The sequence below is a fragment of the Pogoniulus pusillus genome, chromosome 29 (assembly GCF_015220805.1).
Source record: "Pogoniulus pusillus isolate bPogPus1 chromosome 29, bPogPus1.pri, whole genome shotgun sequence".
Classification (NCBI taxonomy): Eukaryota; Metazoa; Chordata; class Aves; order Piciformes; family Lybiidae; genus Pogoniulus; species Pogoniulus pusillus.
Window position 1 is genome coordinate 11,236,234 of NC_087292.1, and position 22,242 is coordinate 11,258,475.

Genomic DNA, 22,242 nt, shown 5'->3' on the forward strand with positions numbered 1-22,242 from the left:
AGGAAACACCCTTCTGCTTAATTTACAGAGAGAGCTTTAAATGTTGTTTTCTTAGAACTAGTGGATGGTTTACAGTATCATCAACAATGCCATTTCTACAGTAGTTATTTTTTATTTCTTCTTGATGTATGTGACAGATTATGCAAATTTAATAATCTGTATTAATTTTGATATCCAGGTGAAGATTGTTACTAACTATGAAAACTGTTTATTAACATTAAAACTTGCCAGAAAACTTATTCACAAGGTTCAAAATGTACACTTTGGAAATTTATAGGTGCAGGGAACAGGCAAAACTAGAACACTTATTTCTTAAAGTGGCAAATGCAAACATTATACTGGAAGAGAAGATTCTTGAGGTAAATTATACTGCTTATCCACTAGAGGACACAGGAAGCTCCTTTCTGCTTATGGCAGAAGGTAATTAATGAATTAAAAAAAGGCTTTTAAGTAGTTTCTCACAAAATGGTATCAGACAGTACCCAAAGCATGTGGAGGGGCTGCTGTCAGTGGTCTCGAAGCTATTAGAGGCTTTGGAGTTTCCCAGGCTCTTTTCTCAGGAAGCTGGGAGTCTATAGCATAGTCTCTGACCTGGTTCCTCTTGATTCCCGATTCAGCAGAAGCCTTGCAGAGGGGCAGGCAGGATGCAATGTGGTGTGCAGTCTTGGCACAGTGTCACACTGGCTATGCAGGCTGATCATGTGCAGGCATTTAGAGCTTGTTCCTGGTAAGCTCTCCAGGGTGTGGAGTGCCCAGGCAAATTCAGGATGCAGTGTGGCAGCAGCAGGCAGGAACAGAACGGCAGAGCACACTGTGTTTACCTGCATGTTCTTTTATCGATGTGGGCCAAGACTAATGGGCCTTTGGACACAGACTAGCCAATCAGAATGGTACTTGGCCAAGCTTGACCATATTAGGAGAAGCCAGGGCTTTCTTTTCCTTTCCTAGCACAGAAGGAGGGGGAGCAGGGAAACATGCCTAGACAAGCCAGAGTCCTTAGACTCAATGGCTCCAGGTTCTTTTGTTCTCTTTCCCCCAGTTGCTTCTCCCCAGCACAGAAGGAGGGGGAGCAGGGAAACATGCCTGGACAAGCCAGGGCATGGATAAGCCCATTTTTGGCCTATCAGGCCTACTATGATAACGTGTTAAGGTCCCAGTCTTGCATTCCTGACACTCTAAAGTTCTTGTGAGTGGATCCAAACCTGGAAGAATTCCAGCTCAATGCAGGAGAGACCCTTTAACATTACAGAGTAGAGAACATGAAGAAAAAGATGGAAATAATTTAACACTACATCAGATTCTTAGAAATGAGCTCTCTTTCTGGTAACAAGTGTGAGACCCACCAGCCATCCACCTGTGCCTAAAGCACACCAGGAATTTGTAACCTATCTGAGGTATTGTTGACAGCAATCATCTGCTTATTGTTTGTTAAAATTAATGAGCTAACACAAAAAAAAACCCTTGACTTTTGCATGGAACTGTAGTATTTTGCATTCTAACAATGCATATGATGTTGTCAGAAGGCTGATGACTGAGATGTGAGATCCATCAATCAGAGACTGTAGCAAATAATTTTGTTAATTTTTTTGTACCAGCTTAATTGGATTTTTTTATAATGATTTAAACTGATGCAACATCCTGTAATGGACATAGCCTTGCAGATGTAGAGATGTTCTTAGCATGTAAGTAACAACGGTAAATTATTATAGTACATCTTAAATTAAATAAAAGACCTTAATCAATTGCATCAGGGTCTGATTGAAAGATCCCTGTCTACTTTACCACTTTGCCACATGTTATATAGCAGGAAAAAAACACACAAAGAAAGAAAAAAGGAAAGGAAGAAAAAGAAACACAGCACCAAAACAACAAAGACCCAAGCTTTTTCTTTACTACAGAGATGCAGGGACACTGCATTTATCTGTGTGGGAAAAGTGACCACAATAGCTGTTTCTGAGTAAACTATCTGCAGTAGCTCCCTGTGCTGGTATTCTGGTCTGGAGAAGTCATGGGTCAGACAGTAAGTTGCTGCAGAACAGCCTACTCTGCAGCAGCAATTCTAGTCATTTTTTTCAGTGCAGAAAAGTCCTCAGTCTACAGCTCCAAGCCCCTCTTTGTGCCAGAAGATTTTGCCTTTTTTTGTTCTATTACATTCTTTAAGGCTCATGTTCAGCACTGATCTCCCTTTGGGATCAACACAAGAAATCAGCCAGGGAGAGCTTTATATTGCAGAAGTCTGTGTTTGTGTGCACAGACTCCATACTTCCATTAACCAAAAAATTCACACTTTGCTGTAGCTGTGAGCTGTGCATTTTTGACTGTGGGACATCCTTGTGATTCTTCTGGTCCAGTACCTTCTAGAACCAATCCTAAGCCAGAAGACAGGAAGTTGCTTGAAAGAAGATCCATCAAAGCAATCTCAAGACAGCTGGTTGCTTTCATTGCCAGCAGCAGCGAAACAAGGCAGAACAAAGCAAAATGTCCTACCTTCCTCTGTGCCCACATACAGAAGGTGGCTTACTGCAGTGACAGCCAGCTGACACATTGCTCAGAGAAAAGAGTGGTATATAAATATACAGAAAGACTTTGGAACGTGTTTGAACAGACTGAAAATGTGTCCTGAAAAGGCAATGCAGAGAATTCTTCACTGAAGGCCAGTCAACGATCTCATTGTATCCAGAACTTCTTATACAACAACTCAGTAAGACATGTTTTGGCCCATGTTCCTGTTTCTATTTGACTCATGGTTCTTCTCTTCCCCTCCAAGATAAAAAAACAAACCAGCAAACCAAGGTAAGACATCTGTGCTGGTTTTTAATCTGATGCACTCCTTTATTGAGCCTTAGGACCCTCCAAAGCAAAGGCTGTCATTTATCCAAAATTACATCACAGTGCCCCTGGCATTCTTGTGGTGTGGACCAATTAAAATTAGTAGCTTAATTAAAATCACCAAACACGTTTTTAAGGATGACATAAAGTTGATTTTAATCTAGGCTTCTGAAAATGAAGCAGAGGTCTGTTAATCAACTGCCCCACCTTTTCTGCTATTTATATGGCCCATGGTACTGGGTGTCAGAATAGATTCCTGCGTCATCCTCTGACTTCACTTTCCCCAGGCATTATTAAATAGCTAATAACAAAGGTCTAAAGTCCATCCTGAGTTTTACCTGTGACATAAATCTGGGGCCATGACAGCACTGGTGTAGAATTTATATAAATGTAAGAATGGATTTTGGCTCAAGTATTTTTAATGTACAGCAGCTGGCATTTTTGGGTTTAAAGAGAAAAATCACACCTGAGGTTTCCTGCTTTCTAGGATTTTGCCAACAAAAGGAAAACAGAAAATAAACAAAACATTTTACCTGTTGAAAGCCAGAAGAAATGGTGCATCTGTTTCCAGGACTGCCATGTTCAAGCTGTCACATGAACGTAGAATAGAAGGCATTCTTGCTTTCCAGTTATGTTTTAGCACAGATGTCTTCCATTTGTTTGTTTCAACATATTTTCCCTTTAACACATTTTTTAATCAGAATTTTTTCCTAATAACATGTTCATCCAGCATTCAGTTGAAACCAGATTTGTATTTGTACAAGTATACAGATGTTTACAAATCAATTCATTAGATATTATTAGTGCTTACATGGTATGACATGCAGCTACCTGAGAACTTACTGCTGTTACTGAGCGGGTTTGGTCATATTTTTACTGTACAGACAGTAAGAGCAGCTGATTCCTGGGAGTTGTGAGAAAGGAGGAAATTTGCTCTAACTCAGCCCTGGTCCTTTATCTTTCTTATTTATTTAGCTCCTGTATATGCACTTCAGCCCAGGTTTTAATTTGATTCCTATTCCTAGCAATGAAAAATGGGGTAATAGGTAAGTGATATGTGTTTAATTCTTTAGAAACAGAGGGGCATTGGGTGCAGAGAGTGGTGCCATGTATTTGCCTAATCTGTTTGTTATTCAGCTGTCATGGATTTTGATACGGAAACAGCAGGAAAAGTGTCCATAATATAGACAATTATATTTATTATTTGCACATGTTCTATGAGGAGAGGCTGAGGGAGCTGGGATTGTTTAGCCTGGAGAAAAGGAGACTCAGGGGTGACCTCATTGCTGTCCACAACTACCTGAAGCGAGGTTGTAGCCAGGTGAGAGGTCAGTCTCTTCTTCCAGGCAACTAGCAACAGAACAAGGGGACACAGTCTCAAGTTGTGCCAGGGGAGGTACAGACTGTATGTTAGGAGGAAGTTCTTCACAGAGAGAGTGATTTGCCACTGGAATGGGCTGCCCAGGGAGGTGGTGGAGTCATCACCCCTGGAGGTGTTGAAGAAAAGACTGGATGAGGCACTCAGTGCCATGGTCTATTTGATTGGATAGGGCTGGGTAATAGGTTGGACTGGATGATCTTGGAGGTCTCTTCCAACCTGGTTGATTCTATGAGAGACCTTCAAAAGGAAAGCTATCTCTTTGATTCATTTACAGCAGTTGCTTACACTCAGGACAGGAAAACAGGAATCTATTGGAGCAGGTCCACAGGAGAATCACAAAAATAGTGACGTAGAGGACAGACTGAGGTGGCTGGGGCTGTTCAGCCTGGAGAAGAGAAGACCTAGGGAAGACTTTATAGTGGCATTTCAGTACTTAAAGGGCACTTATATAAAAAAATTTGGGACAGTTTTTTTAGCAAGGCCTGTTGAGTCAGAACAATAGTGAGGGTTTTAAACTAAAAGAGGGGAGATTTAGTCTAGGTGTAAGGAAGAAATTCTTTACAATGAGGGTGATGAAACACTGGCACAGGTGTAGAAGCCCCATCCCTGGAAATATACCAAGTCAGGTTGGATGCAGGCTCTGAGCAACCTGATCTAGTTGAAGATGCCCCTGTTCACTGCAAGGAGTTGTACTAGAAGGTCTTTTCCAAGCCAAACCATTCAAGAATCCTATGATGCATAGAGGCTTGTATGTTTCAAAAGATTTTCTCTATGTTCCTCTACAACATGCTCTTCTGAGACCAGATTAGAAATCAGAAACAGTGGCTATGATAGCACTGGGCAAGCTCAAACTTCTCATCACATAAAACTGAAGTCTTTGAATGTTCAGTCATATAATGCTGCCTATTTGCAGCCTAAATCTTGTAAATGAACCACAGTCTGCATGGCATTTGTGCTAAACTGGGGAAAAGCATTCTTTTATTTAGTGTACTTTGTGTTTCTTTGTCCCAAATAATTGTCTTGCCCTGCCACCCAAAATACATTACTGCTTCTAAAAGCATTAGAAAATGTTGGATCTGAAAATCACTGTGCCAGAGGTTAGATGAAAGTTACTTATACTTTTAAGAAAGATTTATTAGAATTTATTTCTGGCTGAAAGATGAAACACAAAAAGAAGGGGTGGTAACAAAACCTCACTTCCTGCTACTATGATTTGCCTTACCACAGAATAAATATTCCATGAGCGTGTCTCCAGAGCTAGGTAAACTGAAAATGTATTCATTTTGAAGTTTGGGTTTGTTTTTTTTTTTTAACCAACCATGTTAGCTGGAAGGAGATATCCCGTTTGAAGTTGTTAGCTATTAGCAGTGAATGACTTTTCATCTCCTATTTCTCTGGGCTTTGCTCATTAGAAAAAGACCACCAACTTTTCATGTAACTGGCAGGTGATAGATCTGTCTCCTGTTTCATCCTTGCTTATTCACAGCACAATCTGTTGGCTCACAAAATGTTTGTCTTTCCGAGGACTGTCCAGATCACAAGCAAAGAGGCTGGAAAGAAACTGAAGCTTGCTGGAACACAGTAGGTATGAGCCCAACAAGCTCTTAAATGTCTGCTGGCAATTCCCCCCCAGCCCCGTGTTCTCGATGTAGTTTTTAAGCTTCCATTTATCTTCTTAGCACTCCTATCTGGCTCAAATACTTCTGTTTGGACTGAACCACTACTTTTTACAGAGATCTCCCTTTTCTTTAGGGTTGAGTGAAAGATTGAATTTCACAAGGTAGTCTAGTGGACATCAGTTGAAAATAGACATGTCCACTAGTGTGCTTACCTGTCTCATAAAAGATTGAAGGACAAAGCATTTGGAGAGAAATACTTACCAGAGCAATCACGAGCATTGAATGTAAGAGACTAACTACACATGAAAAGAGGAAAAACCTTTTTGTAAGGTATGAAGTAAAAGCATACACACACTTTAAAGTATTGTACATATTATTTATTCTGCTGATGCAATTATTTATGTATGAGAAATCAGTAACAAGTAATTTAAAATCTTGGCAGTAAGATAAATGCACATTTTTGTTTGGTATAGCTTTTTTATTGGGTAGCATGTAGTGATAGCAACAAGTTTTGATCCGGACAGGTTCTTCTTCGGTAGCTGCAGACAGACTTTGAAACCGGCATCAGACAGCTCACAAGAGTTTCACAGCATAGCTTCCTCCAAAAGTATCCTGATATGAGCACGTGTTTATAGTAGGAGACAGTCTTAGGGGAACGTTTTGGTAACAGGGTATCTGTTAAAGCAAACAAATCTGAAAGTGTTTCATTCCCTATCATGCTCGTTTTATCAACGATTAGTGAAACCATAGTGCTACATTTAACAGCTTCGAAGCAGTAATCTCCTCTTCCTTGCCATCTGTGGTGCCCTCTACCGCACATCTTAATAGAAGCAAAACAAACGCTGGGATAACTGCATCGGTTAGCCTGATTTTTCACATCTTTCTGTCCACCTTAACATTTAAGAATGGTTCCTTATTTGTTTTCCTAATAGTAAGCAGAAAGGGAAGAAAAAAAGAGAGAGCATTAAGAAAATAACCTGGTAGTTCATTTATTGATGGTAGTTCATTTATTGATGGTAGTTTGTTTATTGATTGTAGTTCATTAGCCAGTCCTATTCTGGATACTAGTTTACATATATACTTATGTATGCGTGTGATATTAAGGTTAAAGCATGGAAATGTTTTTGTTGTTTCGTTTTCAATTTCTACTTCATTAACTCGGGTAGAAACACTGAGGATTTAGGTCGTGGGGTTTTGTAGTTGCTGTTTGCTGTTGTGAGGAAGAGACAAGTTATTAAATGAGCTTCTGAGAGGGTGATGTAAATAGTTTTGTTTGCAATCTGTTGCTGGAGGCATGATACAGTTGTGTCAGTTCTATATCAAACAAAAATCTGTTGATTTTGATGTTGAATTTTTGGAAAGACCTACAGAGATTTTGCATAAATATTTCCGGAGTGATCTCAAGGTACCTAAAGGCCAAAGACTTAAGATGAAAGATCTGAAAATTTCAGTATATTAATTCCCCTTTCTTTTGATTGCCCCTGTTAATTGAAACCCCTTGTATTCATATCTTCATAGCCTGAGGTTTTCCTTAAATAAATCAACTTGCAACTTTTTTTTTAAATTACCTACCCAAGCTGAATTTGGAAGGTTTCCTCTTATGAGTGCCAAAGAAGAAAGGTTGAGGGGCAGTAGCTAATCAAACAGCAAGAGAAGCCAGCTGCCTCCAACATTTTAAACACTACATCATCTAATTTGCTAACAGCAGGTCTAAGCATCACACTTGAAACGCTGTTGGCAGTGAGCTAGATAGAGCACAGCTTCCAATATCACTGACTGCAGTGCGCAGGGAATGATGTTATCAACAGTGGGCTTAAAAAAACCCTGAAAAACACAAGCCTTAAGGTATTTATCTCTTCAGTAACTTCTAAAAGTCTCAGAACAACCACTATTGGGCACTAAAAGGTGCAATGACTTAGTAGTTTTAAATAACTGCAAAGGTAAGAGCAACTTAGATGTATAGATTTGCTTTTTTTTTTTCACCCAGTATCCTCCAGTGAAGGCTGCTGGGTGAAAAAAAAGCAGACCTAGATATATAAATTGCTCCAGTGAAGGCTGTGACCTGTGCACACCAAACCCACTGGAGAAAGCAGGATGTGGTTCTGCTGCAGGAGTGTCAGTGACTGCCGTGAGGCTGTTCTGGCAGTGACCAACAACTGCCCGGCCACTGGGCTGCTCTTGTGGCCTTCATGAGGTCTCCCCAAAGCACTACATTTTCTCTTTGAAATCACAACGAGTTAAGCTTTTTGAAGCAAAAGACTGGAAAAGGCAAACTCCTAAAAACATGAGGTACAAAATGCACCAAAATTAGGACCTTGCACGGGGGGTTTCTTTTCAAATCCACAGTCTGTCTCTGGCCCTGGCTCCTCCCTCCATTTTGAGGTGATGGCTGCAGATGCCACACGAATCAGAGAAGTCTTGGTGCAGCCATGAGCTTGCAAAGCTTTTTCTTCTTCAGTCTTGGCTTCCTTCTAATCTGGTGGTTCATGACTGAGCACTGGGGGTTTGCTGTTTGCTCAGAGCACAAGTTATTACCATTGGATTGACTGGAAAACATACCCAAAGGCTGTTTTAAAACTTCAGCAAGCTGAAGGTAAATGATAAAACCAGTGTTAAACTTTTAATTTCAATAGGAGTAGAACTCTGTTTCAAGGGAAGAAAGCTGATTTTTTTTCAGCACCAGCTTCTCCAGCTTTCTTCCAGCTACTACAAACAGTCAGGAGAAGACGTTTGATACTAAAAACCTGCCGGTCTCTCAGAAAGAATGAGAAAAGTGTAGATGAGCCATTTGGCTGCTTTTTAGCCACTCCTGACAGATTTATTCCTCCGACCTGGGTGCTGCAGAGCTTGTGGCTGAATGTCTGTTCAGGCAGAGCAGCTCCAGAGGCAGATTTGAGGTTCAGTTCCCTGTGGAGACCATGGTCAGGCAGGCAGGGCCAGAACTGGGGTGTGCAGAGTCATCTCCTGCCTGTTAGCAAGAGCGGGAAAAGCTATTGGTCCGTCAGGACAAGCGGGAAAAGCTATTGGTCAGTCAGGACAAGCGGGAAAAGCTATTGGTCCGTCAGGACAAGCGGGAAAAGCTATTGGTCCGTCAGGACAAGCGGGAAGAGCTACCGGTCAGTCAGGACAAGCGGGAAGAGCTATTGGTCCATCAGGACAAAGCGGGAAGAGCTATTGGTCAGTCAGGACAAAGCGGGAAGAGCTACTGGTCAGTCAGGACAAGTGGGAAGAGCTACTGGTCAGTCAGGACAAGTGGGAAGAGCTATTGGTCCGTCAGGACAAGTGGGAAGAGCTATTGGTCAGTCAGGACAAGCGGGAAGAGCTACTGGTCAGTCAGGATGAGCGGGAAAAGTCACTGCTTGGTTGGGAAGAGCCTTTGGTCAGTTGGAAAGAGCGGGAAGAGCCTTTAGTCAGTCAGGAAGAGTGGGAAATGGCATTGGTCAGTTGGAAAGAGTAGAAAGAGCCTTTGCCCAGTTGGAAAGAGCAGGAAGAGCCTTTGGTCAGTCAGGAAGAGTGGAAAAAGCCTCCCATAAGGAAGACCAAGGCCAGTTCCTATCCATTGGAAAGGGCAGGAAAAAGCCTCAGTCAGGAAGGGTGGGAAAGTCTTGACTTTGTTTTCTACAGAAATGTGCTGCTTTTTCCTCTGGCATTCTCTGGTTTCACCACAGTTTTAAGCCCAGCACACAGAAAAGCCTTTTCTACTTTCTTCAGTAATCTCTTTTGCCTCTTTTTAAGATGGCTTCGTCCCTTCCAGAGAAGTTGGATTGGTCTGTGCCAACCTTGACGGAGGACCACAATGTTTGTTCCACTGAAGTGCCAGCTGGGAACAAGGCCAGCTTCAAAGAAACACATCTGTCTGGTGATGAGGGCCATGTCCCCAGGTAAAAGATGTGAAAAAGAGCACCCATGCTCCCTTTCTGTGGTAACACTTCATAGGTAGTGCACTGTTGCACCTAATGGAGTTGTGCCAAAGTAAAAAACATATTCCCCTACAAAAACACAGGGGACAAGGGGCTCACACTGCAGAAAGCCTCTCCCTTCCACCAGACTTCCCCAGAAAATCGTTGGTACAGACAGAAACAAGGGGTGGGGGGAAATGACAAAGCAAGCATATGGAATAAATATACTGAAAAAAACCCCAAAATGTTAAAAGCCAGTTTCTGTAGACAGCATATCGGCCTCAGAGGCTAGAACAGATTGGGAGCACCTTAGAAGCATTTTGAAATGAAAAAGTGTCTGTGGCAGGGTATGTGTGGCTTTGGAGATGTAGAGTTCTGGGGTTTGGAGTGTTTTAGTCTATTGCTCTGTAGATTTTTATATGTAACTATTTCTCTTGTGTATCTATATTGTTTCTTTGCTAAAGGTGCTATAATGTTAATCTTTCATGATATTAATGTTGAGGGCTGTTTTTTGTGCTATAAGTATACTACTCATGCTGAAATGAGCAGGCAAACACTCTGTAGGTATACAGTGCCTACTCCTTCTCTGCTGTTAAATAAACCAGTATGAATTTTAAGTAGGCACATTTGGCCAGTATTGTATGTTTGCTTATTAAAATTCAGTTAATCTCTGCAAAAGGAGACAGAAAATCAGCAGGGGTTTCATAAAGAATTGCTGTCCTCTTCCTCCTATTTTGCTGCGTTTACAACTTCTATTGGCCAATAAATTGGGAAACTGGAATTGGAACAGAAACTTGAACAATCAAATTCTGCATCAGGCTTTGAAATACATCTGGAATATTAAAATAGTTACAGGGGACGAAGCCAAGTGAATAAGAAAAATATTTATATGTATGAAAGCAATGACATGGTTTAGATTTCCTGCCTACCTATTCACTTTTTCATCCATCTGCCCATATATATTTTTATTGTTTTCAACACTAATTTTTATCACATTGGAGGTCTGTACCATAGTCAGATTTACTTACCTATTTTACTCTTCCTTTGCTGCATTATGCATTAATCTCACCAGCCAGTGATTTCCTCTATCCTCAACAGAATTTCTATTATGGATATGGCAGTAGGATTTTAATCTGGAGGAAGAGGCTATGAGTCTGACAGAGAAATCTTGGATTTGATTATGAAATTATAGTATAGTGGGAAATGAATTTACATTTTGGCCGCATGACCAGATCTTGTATTATCAGCACTGATGTCATGCTTCACTGTTTCACCTATTGAAAATCATCAGGCCTTTGTGTTTAACTTTCTTCATCTAAAAGAATACCCAAAACCAAACCCAGAAAAAAATCTTACACTGTGTTTGTTGAGTGGTTTAATATTATTGGATAAAAATGTTAGCAACATAAGGTTTGTTTGTTTTTTGGTTGGATGGTTTTTATTTTAGGTTTTGGGGTTTTTGTTTTGTTTTGTTCTTTTAATACAGATACTATTACAAAGCACATTTAAAACTAAAAGGTTAATATATTCCAGAGATTGGTTTAAATATATATATTTAATCTAATTTCAACAGAAGGTAGAGTAAGTGGAAGCTGGGCTATAAAAATGAAGAAATGTATTCAGCTGATAGAAAGGAGCTTTCATAAAACTTCATTATTGTTTAAAGAGACTTATATTTATATTTTAAAAACAATTTTGCGTGGCATGCAATGGTATTGATTCATCTTTTAACTGTATGTTACTCAATGATAAAATTGAACTTTGCTGATAAAACTTTGAGCTAAAATAAGTGCTGTCTATTCTCATTCCTACTTGGGATATATACTACACTTGTAATTTTCAGGACAGCTGAAATGTTGGAGTCAGATTGCTTATGAAAATAAAAAGCATCTGTCATAACACTCAAACCAGCCTAAAGTTTTGCTGTAAGGGATTTGCTGCAAGGTTACTTTGTCTTTGCAGGTGAAAGACTCAAATTTTACTCTTTTCTCAGTCAGTCAGTTGAAAATAAGCCTTGCTACAATTAAAACTCTTAACAGTTTGTTCAGGGCAGCAGCTCGAAAGGTTAGTGTACAATGGTACAACAGGAAGTATTTGTACTCAAACATTTTTAAAATTTACAGCACTTAAAAACAACTTAGCCCAAATCATAGCCAAAGCCAAGATTACATCATTTACAGTAAAACATTAATCATCAGTCACAAACCAGCCAGTTGGTCTAAAAATTCAGATGGTGAAGAAATTTAATGGTCCCCGGGTTAAATAGAAATGTACTTTTAATTTTGTCCTCTGTCATGCATCTGGAATGAAAGGTCAACAATTTTAGGGAAACTGAGTAAAACAGGATTAAAAGAAAAAAAGAATTCCTCCCCATTTTGGAGACAAATATATAGTTGAAGCATTTGTGATTCACATAATTTTCATAGGAGCAGGGATAGAGGGTGAAACCTCACAGCAGAACTGTTATCACATGACCTCTATGATTAATTTTCTTTATTTTAGTTCTGAAGTTCTTGAAGCAATAGAAAAGGTCATTGAAGATGTATTCAAAAGCTTGGCCCAAAAAAAAGCACCTGTTTTGACAGTGGCTAAGAGATCAGACTGGAGAAATGTAAAGTAAGGATCATATGTTCTAAACTCCTGCTTTATATTAATATAAATGCCATGGATGTGAATTTGATTATGTTACTTCCAGAAAAGTTAGTTATACATCATATAAGGGTTGGGCTTGATGATCTGTGAGGTCTCTTCCAACCCTGATGATACTGTGATACTGTGATCATTCTATAATCATTAGAATCAATAAATAATTTGAATTCTTAGAAAGTAATGGACAAGTAAAAAGTCATGCTTAGTAGCCACTCTGCATGAACAAGCATCGAGTATTAAGTAACATCAAATTATAGCATAAAGGGGAATGTAAAAGTACCATAGCAGGGGTTTGAAGGGCTGGGGAGGTCCTATAAACAATCATTTTCTGGAAGCAGTAGAAACCAGAAATGTTAAGTCGTGTTAGAGTGAAAAACTCTGGGTTGGGCTGGAAACAATTACTAGCAATTTCATCCTCTATTGCCTGTTCTGTGCTCCCTTTTTTCCTTTTCTTTGCTTTTTCTCATGGTATCTTATTTCTTAAAACGATAGTGATAGATGTGTCTTTTTGTTCTTCAAAGATGATACATCTCACCTCTTCCTGTGTATTTCTTTCCTCCATGTTGTGTACTAAGTTCATTAGCAGCCAAATAAAGCAAAACAAGTTTCTAACATGTCATCCAAATTTCAGATCTTATGCCAGTTTATCTAGACAGGACCAGAATAAAAGCAACCTATCCTCCTTTATAACACACGCTGTGATTTGTAGAAGTTGCTTCTGCAACAGTACTTTCCCAAGGTGCTCATTTAAACCACCTGAAATTGAGAGATTAATTGCTTTCTATAATACAGAAGCAAAAGGATAAAAGAAGACATAAATCTATTTCTTGCTTTGGACATCAGTGGGTTAAAGGATATTTAGATTGATAGGATTGCAGAGGTGCTTGTAAGTGGGCACATTACAAACATTTGAGGTTGAGAAAGCATAGCAAACCTTCCATGCGTAACACTTCAGTGGAATACTCATTTAATGAGAACAATAAATTTCTGTCAGTCAAAAAACCTGAGGGGCCTGAAGGTAATCAGTTAACTGAAAGGCTTGTATGTTCCAGGGAATTTAATGGTTTGTGTCTTGATAGTTTGACAGAACCGTTTCACTCAGATGTCTGTAAAATTAAAATACTATAACAAAGTTTTGCAATTTTTGGCAGTCTTTGGGGAAATGGCATTCCAGGCTAGAAAAAACAAATGGGAGATGCTATTTGCCATCAGAACACAGAGAGGGGGGGAAACGTTCAAATTAAAACAAGTTCACATCGCAGTATGTTAAAAATAAGACTCATCAATCAGGTTTTTAAAAGCTAAACCATTTTTTTTATGGCGGAAAAATGTAATCTAAGCTATGCATTTCCATTGAGCAGTGACCCATATCGTTCTTTAATACAGCAGTTCTGAAAGACAAAAATAAAAATAAGCAAATAAAAATAAAACCAAGATACAGTATCAGTGGAAGGAAATTTAGTCACTGGGGCTTTTTTTTTTAATATTAGGCAGCCATTTCCTCCCTAATCTACACAACAGGAATCTGCTAGACAGGAACTAGTAGACTGAGAGAATGATTTCATGGTTGAAATGTTCTTTGTAAACACTTGTAGATGCCCAGACCAGTATTTACCTGAGAATGATGTCAATCAGTGAGAATGCCAGGCCAGAAGTTTGCATTCTCTGGCTGTATCTTTTCCAGAAAAAAAAAAACCCACAGCGACAATGCAACTAACCAAAAAGGAAAATAAAAGACTTCCTAGTAATGCAAGGAAGATTTTATAGAAAACTATTCCTCTGGGGTAGACAATCCGAGATGGAATTGCTGGGTGTCTGTTCCAGTGCCAGTTTGCTGTTGTCTGTGTGAAACATCTGTGTCAGCCACCCTGATCAGGTTTCTCAGCACACTGAAAGGAGTGCTCCTTATTTATCTGGGAGAGCAATCCTGCAGCGTGTCGATTACTGCTCTTCTTCCAAGAGCTACACTGTAGGGAAAAGCACAAATACCTTTAAAATGTTGCAGCACAAAGGCAAGAAAGTTCCTTTGGAGCTTTGGCTGATGCCAGGCTGGACTGTTCGTTACTGCTGTCACTTCGTACGCGTGCAGTGTGGTGTGTTCTGCCACCCAAAGGATGCAGGGAGCAAAACACGAACAAGGACATTCAGAAACTCTTTAGTGGTTTAGATCAAATTATAGCCATTTTACCACCAAAACGTTTTAAAAGTACATACAAAACGCTGAATGAAAACGAATGCTTTAAAGCCAGAACTATCATATCATAAGGCACTACAATAAAGTAAAATAATGAAGTGTCCTTAAGCTAATAACTGATTGTTCCTGGTGAAATATGCACCTTCAGACATGAATTGGTAAAACACAAAATAGTGGAGCTCATTTAGGCTAAATAACTATTCAGAGAAGAGGATGGACCACAATTTTGTTTCCAAATGTTAATAATGGCATATAATTGAGTTATTCTGATAATAATTTAAGGACATAAACTAGATAATATGATTGTAATATGAACTAAGTACCCCTTTTCATACATTCTGTGTGAGAAACTCACTGTTTCTCACATGTGAGAATGATTCACTGACATTTACTCTTTGTTTTCATGATAAATAATAACCAATGCTGATATATTAATAGTTTTAGACAGGTATAAAATATTTTTTGTCTCTACTTTTGTTTGGAAACTTATGTACTTTAGGCTTAAATTCAGTCTCGAAACATCTTCTTGAGAAACTCTTTTATGTGTTGAATGCAGTGATTAGGTTAGGCCAGTTCAGTAGCATTTTGAAGAGGTCCTTGTGATAGCTTCTGTCTGCCTTCTTCTTTGGCTGTTCCATCTGCCCCCAAACTGATGGTTTCCATACCGAGTCTGAAAACAGCACTGGCAGATGTGATTACAGAGGGGTCTGAATCTGAACTATCTTGCAGAAAACGATTTACAGATATTCAGTATATTTACAGTTTTGTTGTATTTGTTTGCAATGTATCAGATTTACAGATTCTGTAGGTCTGCAGATGGTGCCACATTGTACTACAAAACAAATAAGAAGTGACTGCCCTAGATCAGCATCAAAATTTGGTAAGTTTAAAAAGTCCAAAGCAGAATCCTTGGGTTTTTTTTTCTTGTGCTTTTAGTGCAAAACTTTGTGGAAAGCCTCCCAAAACCAAAACCATAAAGAACATTATCCGTTGTGGTTTAGAAATGTATGGCTAATATAACCTGATACTATGACCAGCCGTTCAGTTTTGCTCTTCTCTATTAAATTATAGTGAGTGACAGTGAAATTAATACAGCATTCTTGCAGTTTCTGCCCTCCCTGGATGAGTATCAGCTAAAAGCATACTCAAAAGGTCTTAATGTAAAAACATCACTCTTCTTCAAAAAGCTAACTAGAAGAGGAATCTTGGAATATGGACAATAAGCTAATTTCTTTTTCTAACTCAATCATTTCATTTCTTGGCCTGGACAGCAGGGCATACATTCCTTCACTTAACTCCCTCCTATTTTTTCTAACTATGCTAGAAATTATTGAGTCTATTGATTAGAACAGTCTCCTCAATTTTCACAGCACATTAAAATACATATTTCAAAATTTAATTTTATGAGAGGCAAATATAGGTCAATATAATGAGAACTGATTTTATATGCAAATCTGAAAGAGGATAAAATATGTTTTAAATTGCATCTTTTCAGCTCGAATGCTCAAGATATTATCCATGATCTACAAGATGGTGCAGAGCAATACTTATGCAACTAAAAGGTAACACACATCTGTCATTTCAGATAAAGCTGCATTGTAAGACTGTTATTGTGCAAAACAACCTGTAAGATGCACACCTGTAGGATAATAGATTCTTGCCCATGGTGTGTTCTATCTGTGCCTTATATAAAAGTCTCATGAGTCTACAGCTGTTTCAGTATTATAATTACAAATCCAATATTTTGTCTTGATAGAGATATATATTATTCAGATACACTACTGTTTGGTAGCCAGCTTGTTGTGGACAATATAATCAACGACATTTCTTGCATGCTTAAGATACCTCGGAGAAGTCTGCATATAGTAAGTGGCTTATTATGAATATTTGTATTGCTACTTCTGAAACACACATATTGAACTGAAAGCTGAAATACAAAGAAAAGTTACCAGCAGGAAATACATAGTTGAAATTAAAAGTATCATTTATGCAAATGAAACCTAATTATGCTTTATCATAGACCTCAAAAGGTTTCCTTCTTCAGGGAAAAGTCATAGAGTTTGCTTGTTCCAAAGAGTCTTGGACAAAATCACAGGGCCTTGTGCCTAGTGAAGGCAGTGCTTAAACTTCAGAGTGCCAGACATCTGCTAGGCAATCCATAGTCAAATTATTTGCTGACTTGGGGGTTAAATGAAAATTTTAAGTACATTAGAGATGTAACAACCTTCTAAATTTGCTTGTATCCCTTTGTATCTATAAATGCAGTTAACAATTTCTTGTAAGTATGCCTTCCTCTCCACAATGATAACCACACTGCTTAGTGCTTAAAAGGTTGATGGTAGCGACAGGTTTCTTGTTCTGCCTGTGTAATACAGTTACATAGCAGCATGTAACATGCAATTTACTGTATAAAACGTCTTGTTTCTTTTCAGCTGTCTACAGTTAATGGTTTTGTTGCTGGTAATTTAAGTTACACTGAGGAAGATGGTACAAAAGTGAATTGTACCTGCGGTGCAACAGTATGTATTACAAAACAGTAACAGCAACTCATAGCATCTACCCTTGCATGATAACCTGCACTTCTTGTAGCTCAGGTTATTGTATACATTTACTATACAGACCTGTGCATGTAGCAGATTGAGATATTACAATCTGGATGTAAAAAAGAGAGACAAAAAATATTGCTCAACTGCATTGCAGTTCTGAAGCTCATCTGTGTACTCACCAGGAGTACATCCCTTGTATCTGGTTTTAGCACTACCTTCTACCATGGGAATCTTGTCAGGGAAAGCATATAGATTATGTATATTACAGTGTTCTGTCAAAGAAGTAGTCTGAATCAAAGGAGCCTGGGCACTCTGAATATACTTTGTTTCTGTCACAACAGACTGATTTCTTGCATAGTAAGTAAGAAAACAGGTCTCACCTCCTCAGTTAACATACTCACTGAGCTGCTTCTACTACACTAAGCAAATTCCTCCAGTAGCAACAGGACATGTGAGAGGCAGAGCTTAGCCTTTGTAATTACAGAGGAATCTCTTTCTGGATGCCATCATTTATAGAAGGTTAATGATGATACTCTATCAGCATAAGAGCTGATACTATCTTCATGTGCCCAGCACTGTACAACCAAAGGTATACAGTATCAGGCTATTTGACTTCAGCATAAGCACTCATACAGAAATTACAGACATTAGAAAGGTTTGTATTCTCAACTTATTTTATCAAAGGTGATACTGAGCTAAAGAGAACTTTATAACCATGGTTTCTTAAGAGTCAAGAGCCAATAGTAGCTTGAGAAGATGAGATTCAACTAATCTAATTCTGAATGATTTTCTAAAACTCTGCAGAATATGAAAGCAAGGACAGAACTCAGACTTGATTGATGATTTCCTGGGAAATGTGTTCACTGTAAGCCAAAATCAGTAATTTCAAACTGGAAAGATAGCCATAGCTGCCTTCTATACTTTAAGTAGCATAAGGTCCTCTGCTATTAATGCCCTTATACATCTCTTGATATTTTTATTTGTTGAGCTGTTCCACCCTGGCAGCAGAGGTGGTTTAGCAGTCAGAAGTAAAACCAGACCACACATTTCAATATATACATACTCTTTTGCCAAGTTCTTCCTCCAGTTTCTGTTTTCTCATCCATATGCTTGCCAGATTGAGCCAATCCTAATATGAGAAGTAAAGTAAACATTACTATGTCTTCAAACTGTAGCTCAAAAATACTTATAAAACCAGGTTATAGGTTAATAAAAGAGTTAGTAGTCTTCCAAAAAGTATACTGAAATGATTGAAGCCTGTACTAAACTTGCAATCTTCACATCAAGATGTCTTTTTTTTTCTCTTCTGGCTAGGACAGATGAAAAAATAATCAGGACATTGTTCTCACTGTAATGTCCATCTGATGAACAATATTCTGCAACAGCAGTACAGGCACTTTTGTAAAGTATCTTTCTGTTACAGGAGGATTCCTTCAAAACCATAAAATAGAGCAGGATATGAATGGTTGAATACACTTATAAAGAGGTGGAAATGTCAAGATTGATCATGTATATAGAAGATGAATTATTGTTTCAGGATGTAATTGTGTCCCTCATTACCTAATGTTGTTATTTTAAAATATATCATTTTCTCTATTTAAAATGATTAATCTCATTTTTGTTGTTTTAGGCAGTCACTGTGCCATCTAATGTCCAAGGAATTAAAAGTATCCTTTGAGTAAGAATTCTTGTTGTAGAATGAAAAAATAAAGTAAAAGCAAAAAATATTCCAAGTTAAACAATGATCTGGTAATTTTTTCTTTGCCTGTTGGCTCTGAAGTTGAGTCATGAACACTGCTTTTGGCTCTAGAACAGGTATTTTAGAGCATTTAGGTTTAATTTATTGGTGTGATGGATCACTTTACAGGCAGCCAGCCTTAACAAAAAAAAAGATTTAAACTCGCACGCCAAATTTCTGTTAATTGTAGAAAAAGATGCAACTTTTCAGAGACTGCTGGATGATGACTTCTGCAATAGAATGTCCCCATGTATAATTATTACGGTATGTATCCTGCATTACACCTTTCCTAGTTAGACATAAGAATTTAAACAATACTTTAGCATTGTAGTACTACCCAAACTTGGTCAGAAGACCATAATAAAATTAGTATGAAACATGTCTAACAATATTTTTAAATGTTATTATCTCTAGAGAGAGATAAACCATGCATTCTAAAGATTTATTGTCTCCAAACATCTCCTTAGAGCTTGGTACCTTACCAGCTTCATGTGCTGCTGCAGAGTAGCTGCCTAGGTCATTCTCGGAAAGGCTCAGCTGTTGAGTAACTTTTGGTCCTTCAATGAACCCAAATGAAACAGAGTTGGCTGGTTTTAGACTGTGCTGAAAGAGCTATGGAGCCTAGAGAGTTAATAGGAATTTACATAGCTGCTTGTTCTGGGACAAATTTGACCCACACTGAGATAAAAACATGTCCCCATAACTGCAGGAGAGAAGCATTTGCACTGTGCTGTGTACTGCCCAGTCAGAGTCACTCATAGCAAGAACTTGTCTGGTTGTGTTGGGTTGAGAGCTGGACTTTGATAATCTTACACGTCATTTCCAGTATTAATGATTGTATGATGCTATGTTGTTTCATTAGAGACATACACAGTTCCAAGAAGAAAAAAGTGGCCTTCTTACACCACTTTATACAGACGCCTGGGTACATCTGTACACCAGATCTTATAAATTACCAGACCTTATAAATTAACTCCTTCACTACAGAGATGCTGCTGCTGCTGCTACAGTGCCTGTAATCCAGGAGATCCACTGTGCTGCAGCCCAGCCCATTCCTGCTTCCTTCCTCACAGAGCCAAATGGAAGTATAGAACTTTTCCTGCAAAGTAGCTGCTGGAGAAATACTTCTACTAGCAGTTTGTTTGCTTGCTTGCTTGATATAAAGGGCCAGTGTAAAAAAATATGTACCAGCTGCTGTTTGAAATAATTTTAAATTGTCTGCTTTTACTTTATTTCCTTAGGGCAAAGGCATACCAGACCTTAATACACGACTTTTTGTCAGGAAGCTGTGGGATTCTTTCCAAATCCCTATCTTCACCCTTATGGATGCAGATCCACATGGTAAATCTGTAGAGGTTCTATGACATAAGAGGAAAGTAAAATGTATATAGATTGTCTTCTCTTACTTCCCCACTGAATATGCTCCTACCCTGAGTAATGATTTGTTTGGTGATATTAAGAGATATGGGTTAGACAGGATAACAGAAAGACACATTTTGTGATCGAGTTGGACAGTGTGTAAAAAAGATGATTATCTCTGGTTTTGAAGTGACTGTGCAGAGACTGTGTGAAATATTTACCTCTATAAAGGTGACGTATTTTGCTCACATTCTGATTATTTTGACATACAAATAACCTTTCTAATCAAAAAGCCACAACTGTTATGCAGTCTTCTGGAACATGGCCAGATAAGACAGGCACTTGATACTTGGTATTCTGCAACCTAGGTGTGGAAATAATGTGCATCTACAAATATGGATCTGTGGTGAGTATAGTTTTTCCACTTCAAACAATAGTTGAAGCTGGAATGTCTGAAATGTTATGGCCTTTGCTAGAATGGTTACTGCCTTAGTCATTTTGTTTCAACACAAAGACAGCTTTTAGGCCTTGTGTATCTGCAGAAATGGCTACTTCCTGCAGGAAATCAGAACCTGCTAACAATGACAAGAGTAATTTATCTGTATTTCAGTTTTTAACTGCACATGCAGTCCAAGTAGCAAAGTGTTCTCCATATTACTTTGTTTCTGCCTTAGAAGAACTGAAGGCTGGAGGAACCTTGGGAAGAAGAGGACATAACTTGTGAGATGGGTGACTCTCCACAAAATTGTGTGGAATGGCTTTAAGCTTGAGAAGGGGAGATTTAGACTTAGCTATTAGGAGGAAATTCTTCACAGTGGAAGGTGGTGAGACACTGGAAGGAAGTTAGGGGAAGCCCAGGGAAGTCAATTCTAAAAGCAAATTGACAAAATCACCATCAACACTTACAGCTCAGAAAGTTGGAAAGCAGGGAGAGTATTCTGAAAAGTATTAATTATTTCCTGGTGCACTTTTCCCTGAGGTATTTACTGTAGCTATGACACTGGAGCAGATGAGCCTTAGTTTGGGCTATTTTTATACATTGTGGTACTTTCCAGCAGAAAATAGCAAACATTTCCAGATATTCAAACTGGACCAGCCTATGCTAGACTAGTTTAGAATCTGTCAGAGGGTGAAGGGTTCAAATCATAGTCCAGGAACAGTTTCTGTCAAGGAGATGTGGTAAGCTCCATTTGCACTGTTCTGTTTTCCCATTCTGATTGTGAAAATACACCAAGATCTTTGTAATAAGATCTTGCCACAACCCCAGAAGACACATATCTCAAATAATTCAACTAAAAGTCACTGTTTTAGCTGACCTTTTTTATTTCAGTCAATGTCTTTTGAGGCTCATCATCTCACCGTTCCATCTATTAAGTGGCTTGGTCTCCTTCCTTCTGATCTTGAGAGGTTAGTTATTTTCCCAAAAGAAACAGATGGCTCTTCTGTTCCATAGGCAGGAAATACAATCTGACTTAATGCACTAAAAGACAACTACATTTACAGCCATTATTCTTTTTACACATTGTTTTGGCTTAATATAAGGAAATAAGTTGGAATATTATAAGAGAATTTAACAACTTTGTTTTCTTTTCAGATTAAATATACACAAAGATGCTCTGATTCCATTCACAAAGCAAGATCAAAATAAGTTAGCAAGCTTACAAAAGAGACCTTACATTGCTTGTCAGCCAATGTGGAAAAAAGAAGTATGTATAAACCTATTGTTTTCTATTTCTCACTCCCCACAGGACAAATCTTATCATCTACAACTCTGCTCCCCTCGGTGATAAATTCTTAGTATAGCAGAATCAGTAAGGTTTTGCAACCCAAAAGACCAATGTCCTGGGATGTCTCTCTGAATCCATGCGCCTCAGGGGCTCACAGGCCAGAACTAGCATCATTTTAAGTCTTCTTGCTTTTAGTCATCTGATGATCATATGGTGTTTTACTGATTTCCTAAGTATTAGAAAATATATTGGGGAATGCTTACATTTTACTCAGTACTAACCCTCTAATCCTAGCTTTTAG

General features: G+C 38.6%; 1 protein-coding gene across 1 annotated transcript in view; it reads left to right on the forward strand.

Annotated features, from left to right (window-relative positions):
* SPO11 (SPO11 initiator of meiotic double strand breaks) overlaps nt 1-22,242 on the forward strand; it is a 40,036-nt gene that overhangs the window by 16,810 nt on the left and 984 nt on the right. The window contains exons 4-15 of the mRNA XM_064167619.1: nt 9,565-9,710; nt 12,231-12,344; nt 15,363-15,451; nt 16,067-16,133; nt 16,328-16,436; nt 17,004-17,090; nt 18,748-18,784; nt 19,010-19,119; nt 20,097-20,196; nt 20,583-20,620; nt 21,545-21,621; nt 21,809-21,920. Of these exons, the coding sequence (XP_064023689.1) occupies nt 9,565-9,710; nt 12,231-12,344; nt 15,363-15,451; nt 16,067-16,133; nt 16,328-16,436; nt 17,004-17,090; nt 18,748-18,784; nt 19,010-19,119; nt 20,097-20,196; nt 20,583-20,620; nt 21,545-21,621; nt 21,809-21,920 (1,086 nt within the window). The remainder of the gene's footprint in view (nt 1-9,564; nt 9,711-12,230; nt 12,345-15,362; nt 15,452-16,066; nt 16,134-16,327; nt 16,437-17,003; nt 17,091-18,747; nt 18,785-19,009; nt 19,120-20,096; nt 20,197-20,582; nt 20,621-21,544; nt 21,622-21,808; nt 21,921-22,242) is intronic.